The following is a 14,987-nucleotide window of genomic DNA, read 5'->3' on the forward strand; positions in this document are numbered from 1 at the left end:
CAATGGGGTGATAACGCACGGCCCCATCGTGGAGGAGTACCCTGAAACAGAAGCTATCAGGCGAATGGAGTGGCCTGCCTGTTCTCCAGACCTAAACCCCATCGAACACGTCTAGGATGCTCTCGGTCGATGTATCGCTCCACGTCTTCAAACCCCTAGGACACTTCAGGAGCTCCGACAGGCACTGGTGCTAGAATGGGAGGCTGTACCTCAGCAGCTGCTTGACCACCTGATCCAGAGTATGCCAACCCGCTGTGCAGCCTGTGTACGTGTCCATGGTGATCATATCCCATATCGATGTCGGGGTACATGTGCAGGAAACAGTGGCGTTTTGTAACACTTGTATTTCGGGACGGTTTTCTCAACTTATCACCAATATCGTGGACTTACAGATTTGTGTCGTCTGTGTTCCCTATGTGCCTATGCTATTAGCGCCAGTTTTGTGTAGTGCCACGTTTTGTGGCACCACATTCTGCCATTCTACGATTATCATTATTTATGAGCGTGAGTTTATATCATTTATAGCCTTCTAAAATTATAAAATAATTTCATGCCATTGGTAGTTTTCAAGCGTTAGGTTTTAGAGACGTATTAGAGACAGACTTGTAAAGTCATTGCTTGCGCGAGGCGCCTCGTCGGCAGAGCTCTCTACGTGGTCGCTATGAAGTGGAAACCATCATAACGAGCACAGACGGAACACAAACTACAGCGAAGAACAGAATAAGGATGGGAATTGTTTCCAACAGTTTATACACCAGTATAGACTCATCGGTTGAATCTTGAGTTTCTACCAGCACTTGACACCACACCTGACGAAAATAATGTGAAGGATAGCATGGTAAACACAGACATCAAATAAGTATTAAATTCTAGGAATAATGCAACTGGGAAAATCTTAATCACTCGTTTTCGTAATGTAAATTTTTTATATCAATTTCATAAGAAGAAGAAACATATACAGTCTGAAAGAAATGTGAAATATTCCGCTATTGTATCCAGTAACAGTAGCATATGCTGTAGCACCATGTCTGCTGTACTCCTCGGAACATAACACAAGTGACTGCATTGCATAGTAAAGACTGATCCATTATTTCTTGACTAACAGACTGAACAAAAGGGCTGAAGCTCAATCACGTGGAAGTGTTTCCACTCATGCCTCTTTAATGACAAGCGTTCTGTCGCAAACACCACTCAAAACAGTGTGACTGTAAACGCTCATAGTAACTTATTCAAAGCCTGAAACCTGTTTTAATACATTATATATGCTAAAGTTACGTCACATTTCATTACTTACAGACCAGCTGTCTATCTCATACCTCTCATTACCTGAAATTTACTTGCTGGTCGAGGTGTATACAACCGTTCACTTGCGTTTACGTGTTGTTTTTGCCTCATTTATAAAACGTAAACATTAGCTAATGGTACCAGAGCATTACTTCATACACCTTACTAAAATGGGACCACAAATAGCCGGCCGTTGGTGGCCGAGCGGTTCTAGGCGCTTCAGTCTGGAACTGCGCGACCGCTAGGGTCGCAGGTTCGAATCCTGCCTCGGGCATGGATGTGTGTGATGTCCTTAGGTTAGTTAGGTTTAAGTAGTTCTAAGTTCTAGGGGATTGATGACCTCAGATGTTAAGTCCCATAGTGCTCAGAGCCATTTGAACCATTTTTGACCACAAATACTCACAGGTTACGTGAGATTCCTCTTTCATAGCACAGATTATTAGCAACAAGGAGGAAGCTCAGAGTTTTGATTAATATTGTTATTGCCAATTTATAAAAAAAGAAACCAATGCGGTATGCGGAATAAGTCGAGAATACTGTTATCGTCGACTACAAAAATATGTCGATGGCTATACGCGTTAAATCGAATTTGGAAGCCAAACTTTCGATGACTCCGATTCCCATCAGTGTCAAGAATAAGCCTCTCATTATGTGAGAAGTCATTAGGGCTAAACTATGTCATCATACGATGTTGGTTTCTTTTTTTATTAATTAAAACGATTCAATAAACAATCTACTGATAGCCTATCGTAACAAGAAGACGAAGAGCAATTGTTACCTGAACTAATGCGTAACTATAGCAGTTTCGTTCGTGATGTTTGACAGCTGTTCCGATAACTTACTTGGCACAGGGCTGTTAACTGCATACGGACTGTTAATGTATCAAATTACTAAATACCGAGACAGCAAAGCGGTAATATTAAGAAAACTTTTGTTCCGAGCACGTGTGTGTTTCGTGCGTCTTTTAGAGGCCGATAGGACGCTGCCAAGAGGACGGCGAGCGCCAGGCCAACAGGTTGAAGGAGCGCCAACTCGAACGGCTGAGCCGTAGTAGTGTCACTTTTAGAAGAATACCCCTGCCTAAGTCTGAATCAGCGGAATATTTCCACCGTTGCCGGTTCACGCTACAGACGCCGTCGCGACGGCAGCGCCGGTAACCGGCTTCTAAGGGAATAAGCGAAGCGGACGGCAGAATGGAGTGTACCTGTCAGAATGAGACGCACGAGGCGGCAACACGGCACACGTCAGAGGCGGGACGCTGACAGCGCGAGGAGCCCGACTTGAGAGCTGCACTAGCAGAGGCGCAGTTTTCAGGGAAAGCAGCGAGCGGAGACACCCGAGCTACCGGCGCTGGCGAGCGCGACGCAAATAGCTGCGCCGGCCTCTCTGTCTCACGGGGACGTCAGCCGCGCGCCGAAATAGACTTACTGTACTGCTTGATGAGCAGGGCGTGGTTGGCCGATCCGATGACGTAAAGCACCCGCTGCTTCCTCCTCCACTGCATGCTGCCCTTCCGGTGGCGGAAAGTATCCTGTCGGTAGCACTACACACGTTTCAGGGATAGCGCGCGGGAGTGCCTGCGAGGCGTGAGGCGGTCACTGTGTGAGCACCGGCAGCAGGGGAGGTGTATGCGTCGGTGGCGGTGCGTCGCGGGCAGCGCCGGCCGACTGGCGGCGCGGCGGCGGCGGCGGCGGCGGCGGCGTCTTCTCGCGGCGCATCGAGCGGCCGCCGCTCATGCGCACAGACGCGCGCCGCCTGCCCAAATTCTGCGACCTCTCGCCGCCCATCTAGCCCTGCAAAATCGCCTTCGCGGTATAAACACCACATTTCCGGAGCTCGTTTTCAGGCTGATCTGTAACCCACCGCCATCTTTTATTTTAGCCTTCTCTGCATCTACAGGGTGTTACAAAAAGGTACGGCCAAACTTTCAGGAAACATTCCTCACACACGAATAAAGAAAAGATGTTATGTGGACGTGTGTCCGGAAACGCTTAGTTTCCATGTTAGAGCTCATTTTAGTTTCGTCAGTATGTACTGTACTTCCTCGATTCACCGCCAGTTCGCCCAATTGAAGGAAGGTAATGTTGACTTCGGTGCTTGTGTTGACATGCGACTCATTGCTCTACAGTACTAGCATCAAGCACATCAGTACGTAGCATCAACAGGTTAGTGTTCATCACGAACGTGGTTTTGCAGTCAGTGCAATGTTTACAAATGCGGAGTTGGCAGATGCGCATTTGATGTACTTATTAGCATGGGGCAATAGCCGTGGCGCGGTACGTTTGTATCGAGACAGATTTCCAGAACGAAGGTGTCCCGACAGGAAGACTTACGAAGCAATTGATCGGCGTCTTAGGGAGCACGGAACATTGCAGCCTATGACTCGCGACTGGGGAAGACCTAGAACGACGAGGACACGTGCAATGGACGAGGCAATTCTTCGTGCAGTTGACAATAACCCTAATGTCAGCGTCAGAGAAGTTGCTTCTGTACAAGGTAACGTTGACCACGGCACTGTATGGAGAGTGCTACGGGAGAACCATTTGTTTCCGTACCATGTACAGTGTGTGCAGGCACTATCTGCAGCTGATTGGCCTCCACGTGTACACTTCTGCGAATGGTTCATCCAAGTGGCAATCCTCATTTCAGTGCAAATGTTCTCTTTACGGATGAGGCTTCATTCCAACGTGATCAAATTGTAAATTTTCACAATCAACATGTGTGGGCTGACGAGAATCCGCACGCAATTGTGCAATCACGTCATCAACACATATTTTCTGTGAACGTTTGGGCAGGCGTTGTTGGTGATGTCTTGATTGGGCCCCATGTTCTTCCACCTACGCTCAATGCAGCACGTTATCATGATTTCGTACGGGATACTCTACCTGTTCTGCTAGAACATGTGCCTTTACAAGTACGACACAACATGTGGTTCATGCACGATGGAGCTCCTGCACATTTCAGTCGAAGTGTGCGTGCGCTTCTCAACAACAGATTCGGTGACCGATGGATTGGTAGAGGCGGACCAATTCCATGGCCTCCACGCTCTCCTGACCTCAACCCTCTTGACTTTCATTTATGGGGGCATTTGGAAGCTCTTGTCTACGCAACCCCGGTACCAAATGTAGAGACTCTTCGTGCTCGTATTGTGGACAGCTGTGATACAATACGCCATTCTCCAGGGCTGCATCAGCGCAACAGGGATTCCATGCGACGGAGGGTGGATGCGTGTATCCTCGCTAACGGAGAACATTTTGAACATTTCCTGTAACAAAGTGTTTGAAGTCACGCTGGTACGTTCTTTTGCTGTGTGTTTCCATTCCATGATTAATGTGATTTGAAGAGAAGTAATAAAATGAGCTGTAACATGGAAAGTAAGCGTTTCCGGGCACATGTCCACATAACATATTTTCTTTCTTTGTGTGTGAGCAATGTTTCCTGAAAGTTTGGCCGTACCTTTTTGTAACACCCTGTATATTGTAAACGTAAACTCCGCTCACAGGCTCTGATGGGCTCAACGGTGGCCACCTCCCACAGTGTCTTCCTCTGCCAATGACATCAATGGATATGGTACGGAGGAGCGTGGGGTCAGCACACCACTCACCTGGCCGTTGCCCCCTTTCGTGACCTGGAACCGCTACTACTCGTCAAGTAGTTCCTTAATTGGCCTCACGAGGCTGTCCGGTCTCCGCTTCAGTCTTCCCGCCTAGAAAAATCCTTGACAGTACTAGGAATCGAGCCCGGGTCCTCCATATACCTGTCAGCTAAGGTGACCACTTTTTCTTTATGTTTATTCGTCAGTGTTTCTGTGCGGCCAAAGTGACTGCTGCAGTCCTCCTGATATAAACTTTTTCGACTTCTTTGTGTGGCTCCTGCTTCTACATATCTACATATACACTCCGCTAGCCACATATACATCTACATGGATACTCTGCAAATCGCATTTAAGTGCCTGGCAGAGGGTTCATCGAACCACCGTCACAATAATTCTCTAGTATTTCAATCTAGTACAGCGCGCGGAAAAAACGAACACTTATATCTTTCGGTACGAGCTCTGATTTCCCTTTTTTTTATTATTGTGGCCGTTCCTCCCTATGTAGGTCGGCGTCAACAAAACATTTCCGCGTTCGGATAAGAAAGTTGGTAACTCAATTTTCGTGAGAAGATTCCACCGCAACGAGTAACGCCTTTGATATAATGATGTCGACCGGAAATCCTGTATTATCTTAGTCATACCCTCTGCCCTATTTCGCAATAATACATAACGTGCTGCCCTTCTTTGAACTTCAATCCTATCTGGTAAGGATCCCACACCGCGCAACTGTATTTAAAAAATAAAAATAAAAGGTTCAAATGGCTCTGAGCAGTATGGGACTTAACATCTGAGGTCATCAGTCCCCTAGAACTTAGAACTGCTTAAACCTAACTAACCTAAGGACATCACACACATTCATGTCCGAGGCAGGATTCGAACCTGCGGCCATAGCAGTCACGCGGTTCCGGACTGAAGCTCTTAGATCCGTTCGGCCACCGCGGCCGGCTGGTACTTTTAAAAGAGGACGGACAAGCGTAGTGTAGGCAATCTCTTTAGTAGATTTGTTGTATTTTCTAAGAGTCCTGCCAGTCTTTGGTTAGCCTTCTCCGCAACATTATCTATTTGTTACTTCCAATTTAAATTGTTCGTAATTGTAATTCCTAGGTATTTACTTGAATTTACGTCCTTTAGATATGACTAATTTATCGTATAACCGAAGTTTAACGGATTCCTTTCAGCACTCATGTGGATAACCTCACACTTTTCGTTATTTAGGATCATTTCCCAATTTTTGTCCCATACAGATATCTTTTCTAAATTGTTTTGCAATTTGTTTTGAACTTATGATAACTTTACTAGTCAACAAACGACAGCATCATCTGCAAAGAACCTAAGACGGCTGCTCAGATTGTCTCCTAAATCGTTTATATAGATAAGGAACAGCAAAGGGTCTATAACCCTACCTTGCGGAACGTCAGAAATCACTTCTGTTTTACTCGATGACTTTCCCTCAATTACTGCTAACTGTGACCTCTCTGACAGGAAATCACGAATTCAGTCACATAACTGAGACGATATTCCATAAGCACGCAATTTCACTACAAGCCTGTTGTGTGGTACAATGTCAAAAGCCTTGTGGAAACCTGAATATACGGAATCCATTTGAAATCCCTTGTCAATAATACTCAACACTTCATGTGAATAAAGAGCTATTTGTGTTTCACAAGAACGATGTTTTCTAAATCCGTATTGACTTTGTGTAATTCATATCGTTCGAAGAGAACATGTGTTCCATAATCCTGCTGCATATCGACAATAATGATATGGGCCGGCATTTTAGTGGATTACTCCTACTATCTTTCTTGAATATTGGTGTGACCTGTGCAACTTTCCAGTCTTTGGGTACCGATCTTTCGTATGATTGTTATGGAAGAATACTTAGCCTTGAATATCAATGAGAAACTACCACAGCTGCATTAGTTCACATTTAGTATGTAACGAGCGGTGTCGTTCAAATGAACATCATAATGTTCCACAGCCAGCGGTCATCGTAACAATTCCTCACAGAGTTGGGCCAATACCATGGTTTAAGAAGTCTAGTTATCTTGCACGGCGTTTAAGTCAAATTCTGCAACAGGACAATCATAAACACTCCGTCGACTGCATGATAAAAGGAAGGCGAGCAGTGAGTGCAGGCAGCTTGGCATGTTGTGTACGTTACACGAGATTCCGGTGCTCACAGATTGCCAAGTTTCCTCCACTTACTGCTCACCGTGCTTCTACCAGGCTGCCGACGGAATTTTTGATGATGGCCTGTTGCGAAATTTGCCTTTAACGCTTTGTAAGATTACTAGACTTCGTAAGTCATGGTACTGGCCCAACTCTATGGGAATTTTTTATGAAGACTGTTGGCTGTGTAACGTGATGTTCTTTTGAACGAAACTTCTCGTTACATAATACTGTCTATTACTACAGCTGTTGTGGTTTCCTACTAATATTAATAAGAATAATTGGTGTTTCACGCCCCGTCGATAACGACATGATTAGATATTCTGCCAGTTTTTTAGGAATGGTATGTAAGGAAATCGAAATTGTTCTTTTCACAATAACTATTTCGGCATATGCGACAAACGAAGTACGGACATTAAGGAAAATCCAGATCTAGGTGGCAGGATCTGGATTTTAACCGCTGTCCTCCAGAACGACAGTCCTCAGTCTTACAACTCTGACATCTCACACGGCCTAAAATGGAAGTAAAAGTTCACGGATCCGTGAACGCAGTCACAAATCTATTGTGGGTAGATACTGTGTCTCATGTAATGGCAGCACAGATATTTCATGGAAAAATCTTTTAAAACCAATACGGTGGAAAGAGCCCTAAAGGTATTAGCAGCACATGCTTGCATTAAAAACGCTTATTACTTCTAATAAGAAAACAACAGCTAAGAGAGCGAATCATAGGCTTTTTATGCCTTTGAAGGATACAGCGCAATGAAAATGGTGCAATGATGACTGCATACAAAATTAACTGTAGATTTGTTGTTGGCAGTGCTCCTATATACCATATAAATGTGAAGATTAGGCTTCACTGGCTCAAGGAGCCACACCGACCAATGGAAACATGTCATTGGGTCTTACGAATCAGTTCTGAAATAATGCCTGTAGTCACCTATATGCCGGAGAAATGAAAACCTTAATCTTATAGATGAGTAGCTTTACTAGCAACTAGGAAACATTACAATTTCGTGCTGCAGTTTATTTATGTTACGCATTAAACCTTTTCCAAGGAAGTTAAAAGAGTGCGTAATAAACATATATTTTCTTTTGCCAAATGCACATACATACAGCCGGCTCCAAGTTGCTATGCTGCTAGCAAATATTGAGGAAATTGGAAATTTCTGGTAAGATCCTGTGGGACCAAACTGCTGAGGTCATCGGCCCCTAGGCTTACACACTACTTAATCTAACTAATACTGACTTACGCTGAAGACAACACGCACACCCATGCCCGAGAGAGGACTCGAACCTCCGACGGGGAGAGCAGCGAGAACCGTGGCAAGGCGCCTCGGAACACACGGCTACCCTGCGCGGCGCAAGTACGTAAATGTGTCCTCTGGTGATATTTTACCAATTACCACGTATTTTAGGGCTACAAAGCCAAATTCTACACATTGTACCCGACGCTGACGTATATATGCCAAACTCCTGCATTAGAGTCTCATTAGCGACTCCAATATTCCATAGCAAAAGTCTAAGAGTTTTGCTGCAAAAATTTTACGTTCAGTTTTCTCTTTCCATCATTAAAATTATTGCAACAGCGAGTAAAACTCGGTTAATAAATCTTCGAAGGCAAGCATTCTAATGAACAGTTGCTTGTCATTCCTCTCCACCCCTTCCAGAAAGGTCTTAGACCACCGCTTTGGAAAGAATAATGGTATTTCTTCCAGAAATTCCAATTTAAGCTCCTCGAACATTTCTGTTACTTTTCCATAAGTACTATACCGTCCTGTAACGATTCTAGTAGTGCATCTTTGAATTCATGCGATGTCTGTTGTCATTATTGTCATACCTACCTGATGCGGGATACAATCGCTGGAATAAAACTCCAGAATTTGTTACGCTTGTGTCTACTATGCAGTTTCCTTTACATATGGACTGCACTTTCCTAGAACCTCGCAAACAACGTTTTTTTTTCTTTTTAGATCCTATGGGACCAAACTGCTGAGGTCATCGCCCCCTAAGCTTCCACACTACTTAAGCTAACTTAAACTAAATTACGCTAAAGACAGCACACACACCCATGCCCAAGGGAGCACTCGAAACTCCGACGGGGGAAGCCGCGCGAACCACTGGACTCGCATTCGGGAAGACGACGGTTCAATCCCGCGTCCGCCCATCCTGATTTAGGTTTTCCGTGATTTCCCTAAATCGCTCCAGGCAAATGCCGGGATGGTTCCTTTCAAAGGGCACGGCCGACTTCCTTCCCCGTGCTTCCCTAATCCGATGAGACCGATGACCTCGCTGTCTGGTCTCCTTCCCTAAAACCAACCAACCAACCAACCGCACGGCTACCCCGCGCAGCTCTCAAAAAACTCTAAGCCTTCCAATCGCCTTCCTTGATACTGAATCTATGTATTCATCCCATTTCATAATGGCCTAAATATACGGGACAGTCAAATGAAAACGAGGCACGTGGATAAAAAGTAAGTAAATTGTGTATTATTTCAAAAGTAATCGTCATAATTGTTAATATATATATCCCACTGTGAGACAAGACAGTCAACACCTTCATGGAAAAAGTTTGGTAGTTTCCCACGGAACAATTATTGTAGCCAGGCGTTTCACATCGTCCGAAGTAAATTAACGGCCACGAAGGTCTTTTTTCAGGGCTTCAAAATGCGGATATCGCATTTGGGCAGATTGGGACTGTATGGAATATGTGTAAGTGCTTTCCAGCGAAACCTCCGTTGCCGCGCGGGATTAGCCGAGCGGACTCGGCGCTGCAGTCATGGACTGTGCGGTTGGTCCCGGCGGAGGTTCGAGTCCTTCCTCGGGCATGGGTGTGTGTGTTCGTCCTCAGAATAATTTAAGTAGTGTGTACGCTTAGGGACTGATGACCTCAGCAGTTAAGTCCCATAAGACTTCAAACACATTTGAACATTTGGAAACATCCGTTGCCCCACATGTTGCTAAGGTCTTTATGAGTACGCTGCCGAAGTTTGACTGAGAAACCGTTACGTATCCTCCATACAATCCCGATCCCTCCCCATGCGATTTCTGTATTTCTGTAGCCCTGAAGAAAAGCTTTCGTGGCCGTAGATTTGCTGATGAAATTCACAATTAATCTTGTAATCGGGTACTACTTAGTTCCTTTTCCTTGTTATAAGTATTAACTTGAATTCATCTACGTTTAAAGAGAGCGTAAGTTCATTATAGTAAGCAGAAATTTTATTCAAGCTTGTCTCCATTGCCTCATTTAGTATCGTCGCCGGATTTTGACATCGATATTGAGATGAACACACCAGCTTTGGCCGTCCAGAATTGTTAAGTTTCGTAGTCGTATCGCCGGCGGCACGGACTTCGCGTCAGTTGGCAAGATCCTGTGGCGGCATAACCTAAGACGAAGGCGTGTGCGTTTTCCTAGTCCATTTGTGTTGATGTATCAAAAATTCTCTGATCGTCCACGTTACTACCCGTACACAGTTATTCGCTTGTTCTTGATTATTTATCTCGGTTCGTTATTGTGATTTTGTTCGTATGCTGTTGACAATACTCCGCTTTCACGTTTTAGATTCCTCTCGATTTGTCCTTCGGATTTGTGCACAATTTTTGCTGTCGTCCACTCGGTCCTTTCAACCACTCAGTGTTTTCTTAGAAACCCCTAAAGTAGCGCATTACTAGATCTCACGTGACTCCAACGACGATACTTTCCTGTAGACAACAGAGTCGTCAGCAAATTGTTTGATACTGCTAGTGATCATATCTGATAAATCGTTTATGTATATCGCAAACATTAGGATCCTATTACGGTACACCCGGTATTACATTTGTTTCGTGAACGTTCCACGTCTGGTTTAACGTTCTTGGTTCTATTACTCAAATATTCAATCGAGACAATCGTATATCTACGAAGATACTCCGTATTATCATATTTTGGGTGGTAGTAGTGGGCGATGTGGTACAGTGCCGAACGCCTTTCGGACATCTAAGAGGACACTTGGTTCAAAGTGGTTCAAATGGCTCTGAGCCCTACGAGACTTAACATCTGAGGTCATCAGTCCCCTAGAACTTAGAACTACTTAAACCTAACTAACCTAAGTACATCACATACATCCATGCCCGAGGCAGGATTCGAACCTGCGACCGCAGCAGAAGCGCGGTTCAGGACTGAAGCTCCTAGAACCGCTCGGCTACCGTGGCCGGCTAAGAAGACAGTATCTAGCTGTTTAGCTGCAGTGTCTGATATATGATACGAATAATGCAACCTGTGTATTAAACCAGTGCTTTCCTGAATCCGTGCTGATTTTTTGACACACTCTTCTTTCCCTCCAGAGATGTCATAATGGTTGAGTTCAGAATATTCTCTAGAATTCTTTAGCAGATGGACTTCAGTGACACTGAATGTGCTTCCATTAATTCTCAGTTTTGTAAACAGCAGTGACCTGCGCTTTTTTCCAGATACGCTGTAGTATTCTTTGTACAAAAAGTCTCAACAGAAAGGTTTTCAGAGACTCCTATTGTGGATGGCCCGACAGGTATTTAGACTCTACTCCAGACCAATGCAAGTTCAGTGTCTTAACCACTGTGTCAACCCGCTTGTTGATGATAATGGGCCGGCCGGGGTGGTCAACTGGTTCTAGGCGCTTCAGTCCGGAACCGCGCGAGTGCTACGGTCGCAGGTTCGAATCCTGCCTCGAACATGGATGTGTTTGACGTCCTTAGGTTAGTTAGGTTCAAGAAGTTCTAAGTTCTAGGATACTGATGACCTTAGAAGTTAAGTCCCATAGTGCTCAGAGCCATTTGAACCATTTGATGATTATGGAATACACACAGCCAGTAGTCGGTCAGTAGTCAGTATTCAGTTTCTGTCATTGAGACCAGTGAGAACACATTTAACTGGCAGCTATGATTAGTTTCAAATATTGTCTAGACACTAGAAAACCGAGTAAGATGGCTCTAAACTCGTGTACTCATGGAGCGATATTCAGATCTCCGTCCGGTCATCACGATTTTGAACTTCCATGGTTTCCCTAAAGCGGATTACATGAATCGTTGAATTATTCCTTCAGTAAGGCATAGGACGATTTCTTTCCCCACTCTTGTCGATATGAGCCTGTAATGCAATGTCGACGTTATTTTATACTTTAGCCTTCCTTCCTTGAAGAAAATAGATACGATGTCAAAACTCGAGGGAAAGTTTCTGTCTGATTTCGGTAACAACGGAATAGAGAGGAGAAAAGAAGATATCAATAAAAGAGTCGCTTAGAGAAAAATAAGAAGTAGAAAACTACTTGCAAGAGTTGCGCAGTACAACCAGGTGTAAGGCTAAGTGTCGTCACCCGCCACAAGAAGCAATCCGATAGTTACAGCAAGTCGGCAACGTTACCTAACACTAGTTGAGCGTAAATACACTGAAGCCACCAAAGAAACTGGTGTAGGCATGCTTATTCAAGTACACAGCAGTCGGCAACGCCTGTATAAGACAAGTATCTGGCGCAGTTATTAGATCGATAACTCCTGCTACAATGGCAGGTTATCAAGATTTAAGTGAGTTTGAACGTGGTATTATAGTCGGCGCAAGAGCAATGGGAACAGTATCTCCGAAGTAGCGATGAAGTGGGGATTTTCCCGTACAGCCATTTCACGAGTGTACCGCGAATATTAGGAATCCGGTAAAACATCAAATCTCCGACATCACTGCAGCCGGAAAAAGATCCTGCAAAAACGGGAACAACACGACTGAAGGGAATCGTTCAACGTGACAGAAGAGCAGCCCTTCCGCAAAATTGCTGCAGATTTCAATTCTAGGCCATCAACAAGTGTCAGCGTGCAAACCATTCAACGAAACATCATCGATATGGGCTTTCGGATCCGAAGGCCCTCTAGTGTACCCTTGATGACTGCACGACACAAAGCCTTACGCCTTGCCAGGGCCCGTCAACACCGACATTGAACTGTTGACTGGAAATATGTTGGCTGGTTGGACGAGTCTCGTTTCATATTGTATCGAGCTGATGGCCGTGTACGGATATGAAGACACACTCATGAACCCATGGACCTCGAATGTCAGCAGGGGACTGTTCAAGATGGTGGAGGCTGTGTAAAGATTTGGGGCGTGTGCAGTTGAAGTGATATGAGATCCCTGATACCCCTAGATACGACTCCGACAGGTGACACGTACGAAAGCATCCTGTCTGAACACCTGCATCCATTTATATCCTTTGTGCTTTCCGGGGGACTTGGCAATTCCAGCAGGACAATGCGACATCCCACACAACCAGAATTGCTACAGAGTAGTTCCAGGAACACTCTTCTGAGTTTAAAGACTTTCGCTGGCTACCAAACTCCCCAGTCATGAAAGTTCTGTTCAGAAGAGAGATCCCCAGCCCTCGTACTCTTACGGTCTTATGGACAACCCTGCAGGATTCATTGTGTCATTTCCCTCCAGCACTACTTCAGACATTAGTCGAGTGCATGGCACGTCATGTTGCGGCACTTCTGCGTGCTCGCGGGGGCCGTACACGATATTAGGGAGGTGTACAAATTTCTTTGGCTCTTCAGTGTATGTGCTGCGTGGCGCACACATACGCCAGAACATCATATTACTTATGATTACATCTATTCTCATTTAGGTCTTTCAAAAAATGAAAACAAAATAACGTCTCATACCCTATGTCATTTTTGTGCAGAGTTGATAGTAAGACGGCAGCTTTCTAAAAACTTTAGTAATATGTACGCAATTACTGACCAGAGCTTGGAATTATTATAACGTATCTTTATGAAAAATATCCATAATTGGAATTAAAATTACCATCCGGTAGTTAGCATCCACGTGATCTGTACCTACTGCTCGGTCATCTGCATCCATTTATCTTCGCCTATTGCACGCCACAGGTGTGATCGCGGTGACCTCAGCCCTATTGACCACACGAATCACTCATCGAGCGTGATTTACGCAAATTGGGCCTTTGTCGAAATAAGTTTTTTATTGCTGTTGCGCTGTCATGGTTTAGGATGAAACACAGCATGGTTCTGTTAACAGAGTCCACGAAAGTGTAACAGGACCAATGCTGTCCACCGAGCAAGTTGGCGCAGTGGCTAGCACACTGGACTCGCATTCGGGAGGACGACGGTTCAATCCCCGTATGGCCATACTGATTTAGGTTTTCCGCAATTTCCCTAAATGGCTCCAGGCAAATGCCGGCATGGTTCCTTTGAAAGGGCACGGCTGCTTCCTTCCCTAATCCGATGAGACCGATGACCTCGCTGTCTGGTCTCCTTCCCCAAATAACCCAACCCAACCATTGCTCTCCTCTATTTACATGTAAAAGAGTTGGTGGATAACACGGGAAGGTCTATGAGGCTGTTCGTTGATGATGCTTTTGTATACTGGGAAGTAACAGCAAAATAAAATTGTTAAAATTGTAATGAAATGCAGGTAGATCTGTCAAGGATCGGCGCTTGGCGCAAGAGCGCGCTGTTGACCCTAACTGTAAGCAGATTTAATGTATTGTGCATACATATGTAGGCCGGCAGACTTGTTACTTTTTCATATCGAAATTGATGACCGATAACTAGGAACAATCACTACTGATAATATCTAGCTGTATAATTCTGGAGTGACATAAACTGGAACGACCATTTAAAACTTCTTACAGTAAAGCCAGATACTTGACTGAGATTCACTGCAAAAATTCTAAAGAAATGTGGTTCATACGTGAAAAAGAGAGCTTACACAACCCCCGTTCTACCAGTTCTTGAATACCACTTTGCAGAGTAAGTCTCTTACCAAGTGGGATTGAGGAGCTGAAAAATATTCAAATAAGATTGGTGTATTCCATCATGGATCCGTTAAGCCAATCGGTGATGTTCATCAAACTACATAGGCAGATGCTACGAGAAATTTTTATTAGCTTCATTGTGAAACAGCATTCCTTAATCTTCTGTC

The 14,987-nt window shown here is 44.7% G+C and overlaps 1 protein-coding gene across 3 annotated transcripts in view; it reads right to left on the reverse strand.

Annotated features, from left to right (window-relative positions):
• LOC126299189 (uncharacterized) overlaps positions 1-14,987 on the reverse strand; it is a 508,703-nt gene that overhangs the window by 369,698 nt on the left and 124,018 nt on the right. The window contains exon 1 of one of the 3 annotated variants that reach the window (XM_049990967.1): positions 2,713-2,956. The exons of the other annotated variants lie outside the window; for them this stretch is intronic. Within the exon in view, the coding sequence (XP_049846924.1) occupies positions 2,713-2,788 (76 nt within the window). The 5' untranslated portion in view covers positions 2,789-2,956. Of the gene's footprint in view, positions 1-2,712; positions 2,957-14,987 lie in introns of those variants that run through there. 3 annotated transcript variants of the gene reach the window in all.

This window comes from Schistocerca gregaria, chromosome X, assembly GCF_023897955.1.
Source record: "Schistocerca gregaria isolate iqSchGreg1 chromosome X, iqSchGreg1.2, whole genome shotgun sequence".
Classification (NCBI taxonomy): Eukaryota; Metazoa; Arthropoda; class Insecta; order Orthoptera; family Acrididae; genus Schistocerca; species Schistocerca gregaria.